Source organism: Dermochelys coriacea, chromosome 11, assembly GCF_009764565.3.
Source record: "Dermochelys coriacea isolate rDerCor1 chromosome 11, rDerCor1.pri.v4, whole genome shotgun sequence".
Taxonomy (NCBI): Eukaryota; Metazoa; Chordata; order Testudines; family Dermochelyidae; genus Dermochelys; species Dermochelys coriacea.
The window spans coordinates 13,380,340-13,401,633 of record NC_050078.2 but is presented as its reverse complement, the minus strand read 5'-3'; the positions used below and the strand labels follow the sequence as shown (position 1 = coordinate 13,401,633).

At 41.7% G+C, this 21,294-nt stretch overlaps 1 protein-coding gene across 1 annotated transcript in view; it reads left to right on the top strand.

Moving 5' to 3' along the window:
* The first annotated feature begins 482 nt into the window (after nt 1-482).
* SNX4 (sorting nexin 4) overlaps nt 483-21,294 on the top strand; it is a 57,984-nt gene continuing 37,172 nt past the window's right edge. Inside the window, exons 1-2 of the mRNA XM_038420968.2 lie at nt 483-751; nt 8,137-8,255. Coding sequence (XP_038276896.1) covers nt 638-751; nt 8,137-8,255 — 233 coding nt within the window. The 5' untranslated portion in view covers nt 483-637. The remainder of the gene's footprint in view (nt 752-8,136; nt 8,256-21,294) is intronic.

Sequence of the window (21,294 nt, the reverse complement as noted above, 5' to 3'; positions counted from 1 at the left end):
TCTCTGGCCGGGGGATCCCGGCGTGGGGACTGGGGGCTGCACCCCGTTTCTCCGGGTCACTGGCCGGGGGATCCCGGCGGGGGGACTGGGGGCTGCAGCCCGTTTCTCCGGGTCTCTGGCCGGGGGATCCCAGCGGGGGGACTGGGGGCTGCACCCCGTTTCTCCGGGTCACTGGCCGGGGGATCCCGGCGGGGGGCCTGGGGGCTGCACCCCGTTTCTCCGGGTCTCTGGCCGGGGGATCCCGGCGTGGGGACTGGGGGCTGCACCCCGTTTCTCCGGGTCACTGGCCGGGGGATCCCGGCGGGGGGCCTGGGGGCTGCACCCCGTTTCTCCGGGTCACTGGCCGGGGGATCCCGGCGGGGGGCCTGGGGGCTGCACCCCGTTTCTCCGGGTCTCTGGCCGGGGGATCCCGGCGGGGGGCCTGGGGGCTGCACCCCGTTTCTCCGGGTCTCTGGCCGGGGGATCTCCTCGGGGTAGAGCCAGGAGGAGCCGGGGGCTCCGGGACCCGAGGGGAGGCCTGGGGCGCTTCTCCCCGGCCCTGCGATGAGTTGGCTCAGCCGAGCGGGTCTCAGCCGCGGGAGGCGCCTGCGCGGAAGGGAAGGGGAGCGGAGCCGAGCCGAGCCGAGCCCCCATTCCCATGGAGAGGCCGGAGGCCGAGCCGCACGGCGCCAGCGACGGCTGCCAGGCGGGCGAGGCTGAGCCGCGCGGCGGGCCGGCGGCGGAGGAGCCGGACGGAGGAGCGGCGGGCACGGTGAGGGGGGCGACCCGCAGGCGGGGGCGGCCCGGCTGAGGAAGAGGAGGCGGCCGGGCTCCGCTCCGGCCTAGGCGCCTCTGCCGAGCGCCGCTCTCTCCTGCCGCTGGCGGCCGCTCGGGGCGGAGGGTAGCGTGGAGCGGGGCCGGGCGCTCCCCCGGGGCAGGAGAGAGGAGCCCAGGCCCAGCTGGCGGGAGGCCTGGGCAGAGTGGGGCACGCACAGTGGCCCGAGTCCTGGGTGAGGGGCGGGCGCAGCAGCCTCGGCAGGTGGAAAGTGCCCCCCCCCCCCGTCACCTGCCCTCTTGTGAATTCTTCCTTTGCCACCTTCCTTCCTAGCTGGTTTGTGCCTTGCCTTGGCCTTTGCAGACTCTTCCCCCTCTCTCTGTAATGCCAGAACCTTTGTCTTGTGGCACCTTAGAGACTAACACATTTAGTTGAGCAGCAGCTTTCCTGAGCTTCAGCTCGCTGCTCCCGAAAGCTGATGCTCAACTAAATGTAAAGGAGGACTGGTGGCACCTTAGAGACTAACACATTTATTAGAGCATAAGCTCACGCTGTAGCTCACGAAAGCTTATGCTCTAATAAATGTGTTAGTCTCTAAGGTGCCACCAGTCCTCCTTTTCTTTTTGCGAATACAGACTAACCCGGCTGCTACTCTGCAACCTGTGATTATGCAAGTCAACTAAATGTGTTCCTCTCTAAGGTGCCACCAGTCCTCCTTTTCTTTTTGCGGCTACAGACTAACCCGGCTGCTACTCTGCAACCTTTGTCTGACTCCCTCTTCCCGCCAATGTCACAAATAAACCACTGCTCCTACTAAAGGTAACGCTTCTTCCTGTGGTGCTAAGATGCTGCCTTTGTGTGCTCACATCTGATTTGTGCTTGCCGTAAATACTGCATAGAGTGGCTGCCCCTTATTTACTAGAGAAGCTAAATCTTTGTGCCTTGGCTTCCTATCTGTAACATTATATCTGTAACAAATATAGTGCCCATCTATAAAAAAGGAAATAGGGACAACGCCGGGAATTACAGACCAGTCAGCTTAATTTCTGTACCCAGAAAAATAATGGAGCAAATAATTAAGCAATCAGTTTGCAAACATCTAGAAGACCATAAGGCGATAAATAACACTCAGCATGGATTTGTCAAAAACAAATAGTGTCAAACCACCCTGATAGATTTCTTTGATAGGGTAACAAGACTTTTGGATGGGGGGAAGCAGTAGATGTGATATATTTTGATTTTTAGTAAGGCTTTTGATACCGTCTCACATAACGTCATAAACAAACTAGGGAAATACAACTTAGATGGAGCTACTATAAGGTGAGTGCATAAGTGATTGGAAAACCATTCCAAGAGAGTATTTATCAGTGGTTTACAGTCAAGCTGGAAGGGCATACCAAGTGGGGTCCCACAGGGATCAGTTCTGGGTCTGATTCTGTTCAATATCTTCATCAGATATTTAGATAATGGCATCGAGAGTACACTTATAAAGTTTGTGGACGATACCAAGCTGGGAAGGGCTGCAAGTGCTTTGAAGGATAGGATTAAAATTCAGAATGGCCTGGACTAACGGGAAGAATGATCTGAAGTAAATAGGATGAAATTCAATAAGGACAAATGCAAAGTACTCCATTTAGGAAGGAACAATCAGTTGCACATACTAAATGGGAAATGACTGTCTAGGAAGGAGTACTGCAGAAAAGGATCCGGGGTCATAGTTGACCCATAGTGTAACACTATTGCAAAAAAAAAAAAAAAAAAAAAAAAAAAGGTGAACCTCATTCTGGGATGTATTAGCAGGAGTGTGGTAAGCAAGACACGAGAAGTAATTCTTCCACCATACTTTGTGCTGATTAGGCCTCAACTGGAGTATTGTGTCCAGTTCTGGGCTCCACATTTCAAGAAGGATGTGGACAAATTGGAGAGAGTCCAGAGAAAAGCGACAAAAATGATTAAAGGTCTAGAAAACATGACCTATGAGGGAAGACTGAAAAAATTGGCAAAAAAGAAAAGGAGTACTTGTGGCATCTTAGAGACTAACAAATTTATTTGAGCATAAGCTTTCGTGAGCTACAGCTCACTTCATCGGATGCATTCGGTGGAAAATACAGTGGGGAGATTTATATACACACACAGAGAACATGAAACAAAGGGTTTTATCATACACACTGTAAGGAGAGTGATCACTTAAGATGAGCTATTATCAGCAGGAAGGAGCGGGGGAAGGAGGAAAACCTTTTGGTGATAATCAAGGTGGGCCATTTCCAGCAGTTAAGAAGAACCTCTGAGGAACAGCGGGGGGTGGGGTGGGGGGAGAAATAACATGGGGAAATAGTTTTACTTTATGTAATGACTCATCCATTCCCAGTCTCTATTCAAGCCTAAGTTAATTGTATCCAGTTTGCAAATTAATTCCAATTCCGTAGTCTCTCGTTGGAGTCTGTTTTTGAAGTTTTTTTGTTGAAGAATAGCCACTCTCAGGTCTGTAATCGTGCTATCCTTCAACAAAAAAAACTTCAAAAACAGACTCCAACGAGAGACTGCTGAATTGGAATTAATTTGCAAACTGGATACAATTAATTTGTAACTTCTGTGTGTGTGTGTGTATAAATCTCCCCACTGTATTTTCCACCGAATGCATCCGATGAAGTGAGCTGTAGCTCACGAAAGCTTATGTTCAAATAAATTTGTTAGTCTCTAAGGTGCCACAAGTACTCCTTTTCTTTTTTGTGAATACAGACTAACACGGCTGCTACTCTGAAACCCGAAAAAATTGGGTTTGTTTTGTCTGGAAAAGAGAAGACTGAGAGGGGACATGATAACAGTTTTCAAGTATATTAAAAGTTTTTTACAAGGAGGAGGAAGAAAAATTGTTTTTGTTAACCGCTGATAGGACAAAAAACAGTGGGCTTAAATTGCAACTTCCTAACTGTCAAGGTGGTTAAGCACTGGAATAAATTGCCTACGGAGGTTGTGGAATCTCCATCATTGGAGATTTTTAAGAGCAGGTTAGACAAACACCTGCCAGGAATGGTCTAGATAATTAGTCCTGCCACGAGTGCAGGGGACTGGACTTGACGACCTCTCGAGGTCCCTTCCAGTTCTATGATTCTATTACATGCCTTGTTTTCCCATCTATAAAATGGGGATTATACTTAACTACTTCTTGGGGCGTTTTGAGGCTAAACTCACTACACATGTGAAGCACTTTTAGACCCTTGGGTGGAAGGTACAATAGAAAGGTATTATAACAAACAAAATTATATTAAAATAACATTAGACTTTTCTTTCTGATTTCCTCTGCTCACACATTTCTTCCCACTAACTGTGAATTTTGACCACCAAACCTATGTATATTCATAATTTTCTTTGTTTTTTAAATAAAACAGAAATTTGTGTAAAGAAGCTGGAGCAATGATAACTTGGAACTTATCACTGATGGTCTTGCCTGATAGTCATATCTTTTAAAAAGATACTAAAACAACTTTTAAAATAGATTGGAATACATCTTGTCGGCTCCTAATAAATGGCATGCCTGTTTCATTGGGATGACTGTCAGGAAACCAATTCAAAATGATAGTTTAATGACAACCTAGTCTACTTTCATGGCTTACATAGTGTAGTCTGCTGGTGATTTATCAGTATTCAGGTGGGTTTATACTACAAACTTTGCACAGCTGGCCCTGTCTATATTAGAGAAACTATTTTAACAAAAAAAAAATTATGTGAATGAAAGCTAGTGTTGTACAGGAAAATAAAGGTTAGCTATATGTATGCAAAACTAAGGCGTACCCAGGTGTTCCTGGGACTCTCACCCATGTGATTCTTTAATAGTGGCTTGAAAATTGGCTGAACCTACAGGGCACGTCACATAAACCGTTGTAGTAGACGTAAGCCTGTACTGCAGTGGCAAAAGAATGTTTAGTTCACTCTACATATAGACCTTTATTGCATTTTCAGACTAGGATCTTAAAATTCTTTGGCTCTTTCTAAGTAACCTTGTTTTTATGAAAACTATTAACAAAGAATTTCATTCAAAAATTGAAATGCAAAAGTCCTTTGAGGAGACTTACAAACTCTTCTCTAGAGTCTTAAAGTAACTTCTTCATTATAGATGAAGCAAAGCCTCAGGACAGCAGGGATATGATAGGAAATGTAAAGCTTCCTGAGACAGATGCCTCGTGGAAGGGTCACTATTTGATTATTAAATATTAAGAATTCTGTTTGTTCATTCTTTAGTTACTCTTAAATAGCACTCTTTCAAGGGTGGCTTATACTTACATAATCTGCTTCTAAAGTATCACTTTCACAAATAATATAGACCTATAATTCTAAGGGTATGTCTTCACTACCTGCCGGATCGGCGGGCAGCATTCGATCCAGCGGGGATCGATTTATCGCGTCTAGTCTAGACGCGATAAATCGATCCCCAAGCGCTCTCCCGTTGACTCCTGTGCTCCAGCACCTCGAGAGGCGCAGGCAGAATCGACGGGGGAGCATCAATAGTTGACTCACCTCGGTGAAGACACCACGGTAAGTCGATCTAAGTACGTCGGCTTCAGCTACGTTATTTAGATCAATTTCTCTCCCCTCCCCCCCCCCCAGTGTAGACCAGGGCTAAGTGATCTGATTAAAGGAGATGGGTGTGGTGGGAAGTGGGGGGAATAGAAGATAGCTTTAATTATGATTAGTAAAGATTTTGTCACAAATATTTTTAGTAAAAGTCACAGACAGGTCACGGGCAATAAAGAAAAATTCAGGGACGCCTATAACCTGTCCGTGACTTTTACTAAAAATATCTGTGACAAAATGGGGAGGGAGAAGGGTCCAGCACCCATCACTGGTTCTGGGGTTTCCTGCCACACCTGGCAGCTTGCCTGCTACGAGCGGTCCCCCGGAGACTCAGCAGCTGCCTGTGGGAGTACTCGCAACTCCAAGCTGCTGCAGGCGGCAGGGCAAGTGCTTACACAACCCTTATGTGTTGCAGAAAATGTCTCCAGTGACTGACCCAAAAGGACACACTGGGGATGGTCCATGTTTACACACCTCCAGTGGCCCCAGTATCCATTGCATAAGGAACAAAAATTTGATAATTGGTTCTTCAGTCTAGCAGACAAAGGTATAACAAGAGCCAATCGCTGGAAGTTGAAGCAAGGCAAATTCATATTAGAAATAAGGTGTACATTTTAACAGTGAGGATAATTAACCATTGGAACAATTTACAAGGGATTGTGGTGGATTTTCCATCACTGACAATTTTTAAAATCAAGATTGAATGTTTTTCTAAAAGTTATGCTCTTGTTCAAACAGGAATTAATTCAGGAAAGTCTGATGGCCTATGTAGACTAGATGATCACTGCATGGTCCCTTCTGGCTTTATAATCTGTGAACAGGTACACGGGGTTTGTGGTCTCTATTTCAGCCGTACAGCCTGTTCCTCATTTGGGTGATGATACAGAGCACTTTTGGAAACTTGTGCTGCAACATGCATGTATAATACAAGATTGCTAGCACATCCTTTGCTAGATTTTTTTTTCTACATTTCCTGGAATATTTTTGTTGGTCTTAGATCATAATTTACATAACCACATTCTGCTGTTTCCAGCATGTAATGCTGGGTAGGACAGCTCATATCTATCGCTTTACAATATATCTTTATAGCAACTAAAAATAAATAAATAAAATAAAAAACCACCACTGCTGTAGTCTGTCATCTAGGTCTGTCTCTTGGCTGAAATGACAAACGAAGGTCCTGATCAAATTCCATATAAACTCCCTGAAATCAGTCAAGTTGAATTTGGGCTGGACACTGATACTAGCATATCTAGCTCTTGTTTAAAAATCACTCAAGAGATAGTGGTGCTAGTGTCAGTGACCCACCCAAATTCAACTTGACTAATTTCAGGGTGAGTTTACACAGGGAGAATGTAGTTTCAGTAGAACAAGGCTTTTGGTTTTTGTTATAGTTTGTCTTAAACTGTTGTGTAGAATTTTGTACTATTCAACAAATGCCACATTCTGCTTTTCTATACTAGTAATTTCCTGAAAGTCTTCCACTAATGCTAGCTCCAAAGGGAGTGAAAGTTTAGGCTGGCTGCCACTGGTTTTTATTGCTGTATTATCTAACTCTGGTTGTTCATGTTGTAAAAATTAATTTTTTTCCCCTCCAAAAGTTCAGTGATAACGCTTTAGCAGAACCCCCGCTAAAGAAAAATGCATTTGTATTTGTATGTATGGTAAATCTGTTTTCTGTGACGCTCTTTGCAACTTCCAATAGATGAAGGTGTCTTTATATGTGCATGCATTTCTTTCTACATGAGAGCTGAAGTTTTCTGTAATTTCTAAAGTTGCTTATGGCATGAACCTTTCACTTGAAAAAATAGTAGCTGCAGGATTACATTTTGGAGTAGTGTAGAAGAGGTTAGTTGCTGCAGAGCACCAAATGCAATCTCTCCCCACACAGATCCATTCACAGTACTGCTGCTGAAAAATCACTTTCGTAAATCATTGCTTTGACTAGATCACCCCCTCTTTGCATGCCTCCACTGACTCCTCTTTCTGCATCACATCAAACATAAATTGGTTTTCATTTTCAAGGCCCTTCACAGCCTACCATATGCCTCCTGCCTCCACTCTACCATTGGCGCCAGTTTTCATCATCCACTTGTTAAATGTTCAAATAAGCACCTTTATGCTTTGTCTGTCCTGCCCCTCATGCTTGGGAGGAGTTACCTGTAAGCATGTGCAAAGCTATCTTATTGTCCTTATTCAAAACCTTCCTTAAAACGCTCCTTTACCATAAAGCCTACAAGCCTACAACAACTTGACGGTGGTCAGACAACTGATGTGCTGAGATTGCTGCCTGCCAGTCAGACTGACCAATATTCTCGCTGTTTTTCTTGTGCTTCCCCATCTGTCTGTATCCACCTGTTGTCTCTTGTCTTTGTATTGTAAGCTCTTTGGGACAGGAACTGTCTTTTTGTTCTGTGTTTGCACAGCGCTAGCACAGTGAAGTCCTGGTTCGTGCCTGGGGCTTCTAAGAGCTGCTGCAAGATAAATAATAAAATAATTCTCAGCGTTACATTGGGAAAAGCTAATAAAGTGGCTACTTGTCTCTTGACTTAAGAATAAGTGTGGGAATTCTACATGTGAGACAAGAAAAAAGTCATTAAAACTTAGACTCTGGTGTTTCAAAGACTTACATATGTGCTTAACTTTACTCGTTATCAGTAGTACTGTTCACAGCATGTTAAGCATGTGAGGAAAGTCTCTGCAGGACTGAGGCCTTACTACTTAAATAGGGATGGGGGGAAAAGAGGAAGGAATTGGTACATATTTCTTTCTTAAATGACTTGTGGGACCCTTGTAATTTTTCTTCTAAGATGATGGAAGATTGTTTGTCAAAGAAAATAGAGATCACTGTCTCAGAAGCAGAAAAACGGACTGGAAGAAATGCCATGAACATGCAAGAAACCTACACTGCTTACCTCATTGAGACAAGGTGGGTAATAAGAACTAAGATGAATGTAGGTTAATAGATAAGCTATTTTTTTAAAAAGGTACAGTAGCTTTTGATTATACATTATTTCTTTAAAACTCCCATTTAGAGTCCAAGTGCAGTTACAGTGAGAGAACTGGGTTAGTTTCTGCTTTCAATTATACAGTATCTATTTATATAGGAAAGAGTACAACTTTTTAAGTGAAAATGTGGCAGGTGACAAAGGTGTAGAGAAACTCTGGGCTGGTCTACACTATGGGGGGAGATCGATCTTAGTTAGTACTTAGATCTACTTACCGTGGTGTCTTCACTGCGGTATGTCGACAATTCCCCTTGCGCTTCTCATTGAAGTGGAGTACTGGAGTCGAGGCTAGAGCAATCGGCGGTCGATTTATCAATACTAGACACAATAAATCGACCCTGGATAGATCGATAGCTGCGCGTTGATCTGGCTGCTAGTGTAGACATGCCCTCTGGATGAGCAGCTCTAATCCATATTGTAGGTAACTGTTCATCCTGTGTTTTTTGGAAGGTGCATCTGAAAGATTTTTTGACACTGTTAAACAACAACTTTCCTTGATGCATGCTTGATTTTCGGGGTGAAATGTGCTTGGTCAGAATGTACATTGTGGCTGAAAATAATGATTTGACTTAGTTGGCATACAGGAAAGCAAAGGGATATCACATATTTTGAATCACGCTACTTAAGTCAAAACTCATAGCATTTAGCTGTATTCTAAATTTATCTTTTAAAAAAAATATGGTACTGATGAAATCAAATTAATGTTTTCCTCTTTGAGGGGCATTTTAAAGTAAGTATTTAATTAACCTCCTTCTCTTACCAAGTACCAATTTGGGAATACTTTTGTTGTTTTTTAATTGGAAATAGTTTTTGTTGCTTAAATGGTTTTTCAAATCAAGTACTGTTAACTGTATACGTAATGCAAATATGGCAAACACATTTCTGTCTATGCAATGAAGACTATTTGCAATTTTAAATGTTCAAGCAGTAGTGAACAATTGTAAAAAAAAAAAAAAAAAAAAAAAAAAAAAAATCAAACTTTTTCACAAGATAGATTTCCCCCTGTCGAAGAGCCACTTTGATACCTTTACTCATTTTGGAAAGCACTTTATTCCCTAAGTGATCCTTTATATGGGACAGCTTGTGGAGTTGCTGCTATTCAAAAAAGTAAAAGATTCACAATCCAGCCCTAGATAGGGTCCTATATCTGTTGCCATTGACATCAGTAGCATGTATATGTATGTATATTTTATGAGTAAATCTGGAAAGGTGAGGACTACATAGAACTTTGTGAAACTAACAACATTTAATAATCTTTTACACAGATACTAAATTCATATATTGTGAGGAGTTTAAATTGCAACGTAAGTGACATTTCCCAGAATATTAGGCACTCCATTAAGTAGTTAAGTGGCTCTTTAATTTGTAATGGCTTTCAAACATTCCTTTGTAGGATAATTTATTTCACACTGATTGTTGATACTGTAAAGCTACAACATACTCATGCAGAAATACCTTTGTTATATATTATGCTCATTTCTAAGAATAGGTCATGACATCTTTTTTGTGCATCATGCCTGTATATGCTAATAGAGTACATGAGGTTCTCTCTCATTTTGGAAGTTTAACTTCATAAAACAAAGGCTCCAGGAGAGAAATTCCTGCTTTATTTGTATTTATGGGAGTAGCATACATATTTCCCACTACTGTAGCTTGGGTAGTTGGTTACGTGTACATTTATAAAACTGTAGGATTTTTTTCTTTAAAATGTACTATATTAAAGTTAGGGATGTGTTTGAATCTTTTATTCAGATACAAATACTGGCAAAATGGTATTTTTATTTGACAGCTAGGGAGGGGCAATATTTGAATAGTTCTAGTGGCTGTGTGATATGAAGTGCACTCTGGTGTGCCTCTGTTAGAGCTGGGCAAAATTTTCAGAAAACACTTTTTTGCCAAAAAATGCATATTTTAGGTTGACCAAAATATTTTGCAAATCAATGTCAAATTCACAAATTGTGGCTGAAAATACCAAAACAATTCTGAAAAAAACAAACCATTCTATTTCAATAATTTCAAAACAAGCATTTTGATCTTTTTCTGTTCAGACTGATATACAGGAAAATCCTTTAAATGAAATATTTTGGGTCGAATTAAATGTTTTGTTTGACCTGAAACTATTTTTTTTCTGGTTCGGCCAAGCTGGAAAATCAGTTGTTAGCACAGCTCTAGTCTCTCTATACAGCCCCAAACCATGCTGATGCCTTCTCCAGTTCTTATCACTTTTGCTTGCGCAGCTCTTTCCCAGTGCCAGAGATGTCTCTCATTGCCCATGTTCCCACTCATTACCACTCAGATTCTTATTCAGTGGCCAGCAAATACTAAGGCCAATTACACAGTTGTCAGACAAATACTGAAAATGTGGATTTGTCCCATTCTGTTTGCAAGGAGTGCTGGCTTCCCAGTACAAATGTAATTGCAAGCTATTAAACTGGCTTCATACTGAGCCTGTAAATTTTGAGTGGGCTTCACAATATGCGTGAAGATAATAGGATATTTTGTTGTTCTGTAGCTAAGGAATAAAATTCAGTTCACAATAGTATGAAAGAAGAACATTCAATAACAGTTGCATTATATTTATGATTATCCATGGGTTCCAAGGTTTCCACTATCCAGGTTTTAAATATGGGGTAGTGGTGGTTGTTTTTTAAGTCAAATTGTACAAATAACTAAGAGTGAACTAAACTTGAATGTGGCAGCAGCAGCCCAAAAAGCTAATAGAATCTTGGGAATCGTTAAGAAAGCGATAGATAATAAGACAGAAAATATCATATTGCCTCTAGATCAATCCATGGTATGCCCACATCTTGAATACTGCGTGCAGATGTGGTCACCCCATCTCAAAAAAGATGTATTGGAATTGGAAAGGGTTCAGAAAAGAGCAACAAAAATGATGAGGGGTATGGAACAGCTTCCGTCTGAGGAGAGATTAATAAAACTGAGACTCTTCAGCTTGGAAAAGAGACGACTAAGTGGGGATATGATAGAGGTCTATACAATCATGGCTGGTGTAGAGAAAGTAAATAAGGAAGTGCTGTTTACTCATTCTCTTAACACAAGAACTAGGGGGTCACCAAATGAAATTAATAGGCAGCAGGTTTAAAACAAACAAAAGGAAGTATTTCTTCACACAACACGCAGTCAACCTGTGGAACTCTTTGCCAGAGGATGTTGTGAAGACCAAGACTATAACAGGGTTCAAAAAAGAACTAGATAAATTCATGGAGGATAGGTCCATCAATGGCTGTTAGCCAGGATGGGCAGGGATGGTGTCCCTAGCTTCTGTTTGCCAGAATGAGCGACAGGGAATGGATCGCTTGATGATTGCCTGTTCTTTTCATTCCCTCTGGGGCACCTGGCATTGGCCACTGTCAGAAGACAGGATACTGGGCTAGATGGACCTTTTGTCTGACCCAATATGGCCGTTCTTATGAATGTGCCTTGGTAATGGAAGATAAGTATGGGCTATTGGAAATATACTAAGCTGGGCACATGTACAAACTGAGCTAGGGTGACTAGACAGCAAGTGTGAAAAATTGGGACAGAGGGTGGGGGGTAATAGGAGCCTATATAAGAAAAAGCCCCAAATATTGGGACTGTCCCTATAAAATCAGGACATTTGATCACCCTAAACTGAGCCATAGAAGACCTCATGTGTTTCAAACTATCACTGGGCGTCAATGAAACCCACTAACTGGTTTGTTTCAAAATGCAAGTGATAGTATCTTCATCTTCCTTTAAAATTCACTGCATACATCGTTTTCCTAAAGTTTCACCCACACCATCATCTGATGGGATTTCCTTATTGATCTGTTGTTTATCAGTGACAATTAGAAAACTTGGTGTGGATTTCTTTCTCTGACAACACATTGCAGCACTGTAGGCTGCGAAAGTCCAGCGCATCTCAGATGTCGGACTTCCCAAAGGGATCCCATTTTATTTAAATTCTTGGTTTACATTGTTAGCATTGACTCAAAAGATCTTACAGATAAAACTTTTTTCTTCAGTTTTCTATTTTTTAACAGTCCTGAGAAAGTGTATCCATATCACAGCTTCCATAAAATCACTGTCAGAGCACTTGTCCTCTTCAAAGCACTTGATAAACATACACCTGTCTTTGCAGTATCCCTCTGAGATAAGTAGGTAAATGCCATCCACATTGTACAAATGAGGCAGAGAAGCTAGGGTGAACATGGGTGCCTAAAAGTCAGGCACCTAAATAATAGTTGCCTGATTTTCAGAGATGCTGAGCACCTGCAACTCCTATTTCATGCAGGCGGAAATGCAAGTATTCAGCACCTCTGAAAAATCAGGCAATTTTTAATTTAAACAAAAGAGCTTTAGGTACCCATCTGAAAATGTTGATATAAGTGATTTTGTTTGATGACAGCTCTCTTTGGCAGCTTTTAAACCTGCCAATGTTTGATAGAAACAACTGAAATGTGAGACAGGTGAATGAAATGTGGTCCACCTGTGTTCCATACTGCCACAGCTGACAAACCGTAATGGCTTTTAACCATAGAATCTGTTCAAGGGTGGTTCTCTTTTTAAATCTAGTTGTCTTAAAAAGAAAACTGGAAAAATACAATTTCTATCGTGTGCAACAATAAGGACGCCGTCACTTGGGTTGTTTGCAGGGTTTGAACCAAAGACATAAAGACCCCTGCTACTTGAGCTAAAGTATAAAGTTTTAGCCTTCATGTAGACAAGCCAGTAGAGGGGGAAGTACTGTAACACATTCATTTTACCACCATAGCAAATAGTCAGGTATCAGGATTCCTGGATTCTAGTCACGCTTCTGGGAAGACCGTGATGTAGTAGTTAGACAGGATAGCCAAGTACCTTAGTTTGTTACATTCAGTAGGAAAGCCAGTTGGGCAGCATGGCTTTGACCCAAGTTTTGTTTCTAGTTCTGGTAGAAATGATCTTGTAAGCTCTCAGCTAAATTATTTGTAAAATGGGAGAAATGATACTTGCCTCCCCCAAGGGTCCAGGATCAGTTAAGCCATTGCTTAACTTTAAGGGGCTTTAAAGTACATATAAATACAGATAGTGAGAGAAGTGATCCTGGAATCCATAGCCTGCTGGCTCCTCCTCTATCCCCTACACCACAGTATTGTGAGGGTTTCTGTCTTCTCCGTGGAACAGAAAGTAAGTTTCACAATTCTGTATTATTGCATGGGGGCAATATAGTACATCAGCACTGACATAGGTTTTCAGATTTTATGATGAAGGCATATTCCCAAATAGGTATGATGTAACCTATAAAGATGATAGAATGAAGTCTTTACTAAAAAGAAAAGTAACAAAGTATGCATCTCTCCATTAGGCAGGATGACTATTCACGATATATAGTAAGAATATCTGCTAAATCTAAGATAATACTAAACTAAACTTGGTAAGTCTGTGTCTGTATGGTTTTTTTTTTTTTTTAAATATCTTTCCACTGCTGGAGGCACAGGTTCAGGTTCAGTCCATGTGTTGACTTGACCCTTGTCCTAAATTCTTATTCAGGAGATTTAGGGGGATGAACCCTGTTAACCCTGTTTTTGGGGGGGGGGTTGTTTGTTTTTTGCCAATTGGTGATTCTTGGGATGCAAAAGTGTTTTCTGCCAACAAAACTACCTTTTATCAATATATTTTGGCACACTGTGATCAGTAACTTGCAAATGGTGTTTGACATTACTGAATCTCAATGGTTTTATTCTGTTTGTCATGAGATCCCAATATAGAGATCCATTTTTGGAGAGGTAGTGAAGGAAGGACTGCATGACTCTTCTAAAGGGTACACATATACAGCATCTATATAGAAGATCAACACGGTGTGCTTCAGTGAAGCAACAGTGTCATTTATTGCTCCAGTCCTGAAAGATCAAAGGCAAAACCTAACCATGTAGCTTAAACGGTTAAAGGGGGCTGTTGGTTTTACAAGGAAATAAAGCTCATATGTTTCCTTCCTTTCTCATTTAAGATTCCTGCAGTAATTTCTCTTCGTATTACATTAAGAGTTGTTTAATGGCTCATTTCAGATCATTAGTTTATATAGCAAATGGGAAGAAGTTAAGTAGATGAGCTAAATTTTACACATTGGCGCTTTGAATTAGGGTAAAGGAATGTGGCTTTTAGAGTAACCTAATCTCCTAATCACTTATGATAACATCAGTTATGAAGGTAAAAGTTGAAGGTTTTCATTTTTGTCATTTAATTTTTTCCAGGCAGCCAATGAATAAAGTGTATTGTTAGAACTGTACTTTGAGCAGAAACATATGGTTTTCCTATCTGAACGTTGTACAAGCATTATATTGTATTTTTAAAACCAAAACAAATTGAAAAGTTTGATTGAATGTCAACAAATGATTATGATCTTAATTGAAGCTGGGTCTACAATACTTGCATTTTATGATGGAGTTCATAATGTGGCCTCAAAAATTAGATGGTAATGAAGGTATTAAGTGTAATGAGTACCTCTGTGAATTTCTACTTCCTTTTGGAATGAATTCCTTGGGAGAAGGATTCTTGTAATCGGTGACATTTTATGGCTTCATAATGCAGCCATGTGGAGACATATTTTATAAGATTAAAAAATGCTTTCTCCCATCTTGCCTGCTTCTCCCAAATCCATCCCCACAAAATTCCAGTCCCTCATTAGTACCTTTTTGAAAAAGCCAATTCTGTGGATGAAGGTTCACAATCAAGATTTGTATGATTTTTGTCCATCACAGCTCTGCAAAAGCATCCGCTCTTACTTTTCCCAGTCTTATCCCACTCAAACTCTCCAGTTCTGTGTATTTTATCAAGTTACATATCATCCATTTCTTCTTAGATTATCAAAAAAGTTGGGGGGAAAAATATAGGTAGTGTTTTGTCTTTTAACTGTTCACTGCAGCAAAGAATATTTTGAACTACGAATAACTGTAAATGTTAGTTAAAGAGTTTATGCTTTAGGACGATTATTAAAGTTAGTTGAATAATAGGCTTGAGAAGCATAAGTATTGTAGGATTACATTTTTATTTTTTTTAAATATGGTAAAGGAATTTAATGCTTGTGGGGGGTACCTGATTAAAGCTCTGGAAACTGAAGTCATCTCCACAGAATACTGTCATGTCAGTATACCTCGATACTTAATCTGGAGTGACCACCTCTAGGGATGAGAGCATTCAGTCCATTGGCTTCTGTGTTCAGACCTAGGCTTTTGTGAGTGGGAGAATTCATCCTCCCTAGACATATAGAGGAAGGAGCAAGCCCTTCCAAGGTGGAGGCAGCCCCTCCCTCCCCCCCCACAATCATAGAGGCAGCCCCAGGAAGGAACTGGGATTTCCCCAGCTACTTTGGGAATAGCGGGAGCATGGGGGAAGCGTACTCAAGGACTCTAGTGCAGGGGTTCTCACAACACATTTTTGGTGGCCTCAGAGTGTGGCTACCAACTCTTGCTCTGACATTTTTCCTAAAATACTTAATTAACTTTAGGAAAAACAAATAAATACGCACACATATAGTACATGTCCAAATCTTTGTAATTTATTTATGTAGGATTTTTTTTGCAGACTCAATAATAAAAATAATGTACAGTTGTCTTATTGTTTACTGTACCTAAACAGAATAGAAACACAAATAAGGCACTTTGCATGTTCTTGTCTTTTTTCTTGTTGTTTCTTTTGTTTTTTGGTTGCTTTAAAACAAATAAACAAACAAACAAAAAAACCCAACTTGCTGGCTACTCAGTCTCCTGTGAAAAGAGATATTAACTAACATAGAGATACTACTTTTCACAGCAGACTTACTCAGCCCCAGCAAGTCCGGAGACAAATTAAGCCCTGGATGGGTAGGTGAGTATAGACTAAGGAGGGGCCAGGGGTGATGGGACACTGGGGGAGGCAGCAGAGCCCAGGAGTAATATGGGGGTGAGCTTGGGGCCAGAGCCCACGACCTTGCGGCCAGGGAATGAAGCTCCATGACTGGAGCCTACTGCCTGCCACCCACCATTCCAGGGCTGAAGCCCGAACCCACTGTCCCTGGGAAGGTGGGGAACTCTCACCTGTTGCCTGCTCTTCCAGCTTTTGTGTCTGCAGAGGGGGGCAGGGCCCAACCACTGCTGCTCTTCCCCCCCCCCCCCCACACACTGCCCAGGAGGCCGTGACTGCAAGAAAAGCCCCTGGTGGCTGCAAGTGAGAAATGCTGCCCTAGTGTCTGGATGCTTGTGATATTAGCAGGCAGCTTTTCACAATTTGAAATCTGGACATTATTTTCTGTGTGGTCGTTGGTTGCCTGCCCTACCCTCCTCCCAACCCTCCTGCTGCCAGGCTTCCCCTCCCCCCCCGCTTTCTTCTTTGCCCCTTAACAAACAAAAAGGAAAGGAAACTAACCTGATCTGTGTCATTCTTACTGATCACTACCCTTTGTCTTTTGCCCTTTTAGTTTACTCTTATATTCTTATTTGATTGTAAGCTTTTTAGGGCAGAAACTGTCTTGCTATATGTGTATATGGCACCTAGCACAACCGGACCCTGATTGTGACTGGGGCTTTGGGTGCTACCATAACACAAATAATAAGACAACTTCCACAAACGTAGGTACTCTGTCTTGGTGCAGACTCCTTAACCAGTAAGTTAAGTAGTATATGTAATTCCTCCTTCTCTCCATGCAGGTAGACTAAGCTTGTGCTTCTGCTGTTGAGGGCTGTGGGGGTAGGAAATAAGGGGTTGATTTAGGTGACTTCCCCCCCCCCCCTTTTTTTGAATATTTCTCAATTTAGTCTCTCATTTAGAGATGTGATTTCCCCCCCCCCCCCATAAGTGGACTGATGAATACTAAGAACAATGCACGTTAGATTGTAATTCCTTAAGAATATTTGCTAGAGCAAACCAGTCCATTTCAAAGCTGATATAATGGGAGTATTGTGAGAAATGAAGAAACAACAGTTAGGTCCTTGGTCCAAATGACACTCCTCTGCAGCCTTCTAGAATCATAGGACTGGCAGAGACCTCGAAAGGTTAGTCCAGTCCCCTGCACTCATGGCAGGGCTAAGTATTATCTAGACACAGTATTATTCTAGTTTTTCCTCCTTCTGTGTCATTTTTATGTAACTGCTCCTAATTTAATATGCCCTTGCCTAGTTTATATTGATTCTCATGGGAATCAACCAGAGCCTAGCTTTATAATAGAACATTCTGTGATCAGGAACAGTCAGCATGCATTCACCAAGGGCAAGTCATTCCTGACTAACCTAATTGCCTTCTATGATGAAAAAACTGGCTCTGTGGAGGAGGGGAAAGCAGTGGACTTGTTATTCCTTGACTTTAGCAAAGCTTTTGATATGGTCTCCCACAGTGTTCTTGCCAGCAAGTTAAAGAAGTATGGGCTAGATGAATGGACTATAAGGTGGATAGAAAGCTGGCTAGATCATCGGGCTCAACAGATAGTGATCAATGGCTCCATATCTAGTTGGTAGACGGTATCAAGTGGAGTGCCCCAAGTGTCAGTCCTGGGGCTGGTTTTGTTCAATATCTTCATTAACAATCTGGAGGATGGTGTGGACTGCACCCTCAGCAAGTTTAGATGACACTAAACTGGGAGGAGTGGTAGATACGCTGGAGGGTAGGGATAGGATACAGAGGGACCTAGACAAATTAGAAGATTGGGCCAAAAGAAATCTGATGAGGTTCAACAAGGACAAGTGCAGAATCCTGCACTTAAGATAGAAGAATCCCATGCACTGCTACAGACTAGGGACCGAGTGGCTAGGCAGCAGTTCTGCAGAAAAGGACCTAGGGGTTACAGTGGATGAGAAGCTGGATATGAGTCAACAGTGTGCCCTTGTTGCCAAGAAGGCTAACAGCATTTTGGGCTGTATAAGTAGGAACAGTGCCTGCAAATCGAGGGACGTGATCGTTGCCCTCTATTTGGCATTGGTGAGGCCTCATCTGGAGTACTGTGTCCTGTTTTGGGCCCCACACTACAAGAAGGATGTGGAAAAATTGGAAAGAGTCCAGCGGAGGGCAACAAAAATGATTAGGGGGCTGGAGCACATGATTTATGAGGAGAGGCTGAGGGAACTGGGATTATTTAGTCTGCAGAAGAGAAGAATGAGGGAGGATTTTATAGCTCCTTTTACTACCTGAAAGGGGGTTCCAAAGAGGATGGATCTAGACTGTTCTCAGTGGTAGCAGATGACAGAACAAGATGGTCTCAAGTTCCAGTGAGGGAGGTTTAGGTTGGATATTAGGAAAAACTTTTTCACTAGAAGGGTGGTGAAACACTGAAATGGGTTACCTAGGGAGGTGGTGGAATCTCCTTCCTTGGAGGTTTTTAAGGTCAGGCTTGACAAAGCCCTGGGTGGGATGATTTAGTTGGGGATTGGTCCTGCTTTGAGCAGGGGGTGGACTAGATGACCTCCTGAGGTCCCTTCCAACCTTGATATTCTATGATTCTCTTGTCATGGTAAGGTTGCGGTCCTTAACATGAGAGTATTCAAATATTATGGTGACTTGGACCATTTTGTCAATGCCTAGATAGAATACGACATGAGTAAAATAATACTAAGTGATCCCACTCGATGTCTTGAGTTTTAGTTCAATATTAGTAAAATGAATGGATATCTTGGAAGCAAGCTTTAAGAAAAGTCAAAGTACTGTCCTCCTGATTCATTAATAGAAGATATACAGTATTGCCAGTTTCAGGTATTCAAAAATCATGAGTCATGTCTGAAAATCATGAAATATTTTTAAAATAATAAGTTCTGGGTACATTTTCTTAGCCTTCTGATATGAGTCTTTAGATTACAGTTGGGTCATGTTTTCTGGCTCTTTTTCTCAACCATGGGGACTAGTGACTTTTTTTAAATGAAAAAGTCCTCCTGACTGCAGGAGCTGAGGTTTAAGAAAAACACCAAATATTGAGACACATAATAAAATTGTGAGAGTTGGCAACACTGGGTATAACAGAGCAATTATTTTAGAAGGCTGACGAACAAGGGGAAAAAGTAGCATGCTCTAGTCTATTAATTATTTAAGGGCAGATCCAGACATGGAAGACAAACTCCTTAACTTTATCTTAAGGAGTGATGGAGAGCCATACTGAATTCCAGCTGCAGCCTTTATAAATGTAGTATTACCAAAGCCTGGATGACTTTCTAGTGTCTCTGTGGGAAGATAAATTTTTTAATGATATAAAAGCATATTTATGGCTCATTTAGGGAAAGGATTAGCAACGTTTTTAGCTGAAGACTGCTGCTATCCAGAGACACCCTTGAAAGGTGCAAGCTGGTGTGCAGATTTTCCAGTGCTGACTCACTGATACTATTGGTCTTGGTCTTGAGAGATTTGGAAAGTGGAAGATGTAAACCCAGGTCTTAAATAGCACTGAGAGTTGATTGGATTATATACAAAAAAAGGTTTCAGAAAGTGATCTTTGTGGTATAGATTTAAAAAAAATCTTTATCCACAGCTAGAAACAATGGATAGGAGCAGGTTCAAACTTGACATTGTACAACTTTAAATCTGCTGGAAGAAACGTTACACTGTACTGCCGAGTACTATTAAGTCTTTACAGCTGGTAATCCCATGGCAGGGTTAATAGTACTCACTGTAAGTTTATACCAGCAGTTCCCAGAATGCATTTACTGCTGCTTAGAAAAATTTAATTTAGTCACTTAAAAATATCACTGCTTTTTATTAAGTCTACTGTAGGTCTGCACATTGAGGGCCCTGTTTTGACTTTCTTTCTGCATGTGCATATTTAACTTTATCAGTGATGGGCAACCTGCGGCCCATCAGAGTAACCCGCTGGCAGGCCGTGAGACAGTTTGTTTACACTGACTGTCCACAGGCACGGCTGCCCGCAGCTCCCAGTAGCCATGGTTTGCTGTTCCTGATAATGGGAGCCGAGGGAAGCAGCGGCCAGCACATTCCTGTGGCCTGCACCGCTTCCCGCAGCTCCCATTGGCCAGGAACGGCGAACCACGGCCACTGGGATCTGCGGGCGGCGCAATGTAAACAAACTGTGTAGTGGCCAGCCAGCAGATTACCCTGACAGGCTGCATGCGGTCTCTGGGCCGCAGGTTGCCTACCATTGCATTATATGGTGCTTTATAGGTGAGCAACATTTCAGTAATATTTTCTGGTTAAATTCTAACGTGTACTATTGCATTATAGCAGAATTTCCGGTGTGTGTTGGGGGGTGGGGGTTATTTAGTACATACTTCTTTTATTATTAATACATTATATGTATATATAGTTTTTCATCCCAAAGGATCGCAGAATGCTTTACAATCTGTAGCAATACAGAAATTCTTTAAACCCAGTACTGAAATACAGCCACTTTTGGGACTGAATAAGTCAGCTGTGTGAAAGTGCATGACAACACTGTACAACAGTTTTATCACAGGAAGTGACGAATACTGTTTTCAATTAAATCTGTATGTAGAATATAATTACACTGAAATTAGCAAAGTGCACCAAAGTAAAAATACGTTACTGTTTTTTGCAAAGACATGGACTCTTGAATAACCACGAGAAGTAAGGATCTCAGGTTTATGTTTTCTAAAAAAAATTAGTGCTTTTAATGGCACAATGCCCTCTTACTATATTGACTCAAAGAGAGAATGCCAGGGAGTCACTAACACTACTTCCTACAAAGCTCAGGGTTTTCTTCTCTCTTTTGCTTCTCCTTCATCCATCTCTGCACTTTCTTCCCATGCTGCTTTTTACACACATGGAACACTCCTCAGAACCGGTTCAGAAAGCCACTACATTTTCCACATTTAAATCCCATCTGAAGATGCGCTTCTACCATGATGCCGTCAATAAATTAGCTGACTAATGATAGCAAAGCTGAGGGGCAGTTGGGTAGATTATGTATCTAATGAAAATAACAAAATACAGTATTTTGGGGTGAGTGGGGAGAAGGGTTGTATTACCAAGATTTAACCAGTTGCGCTGACTACTTTACTTTTATGTTGTACC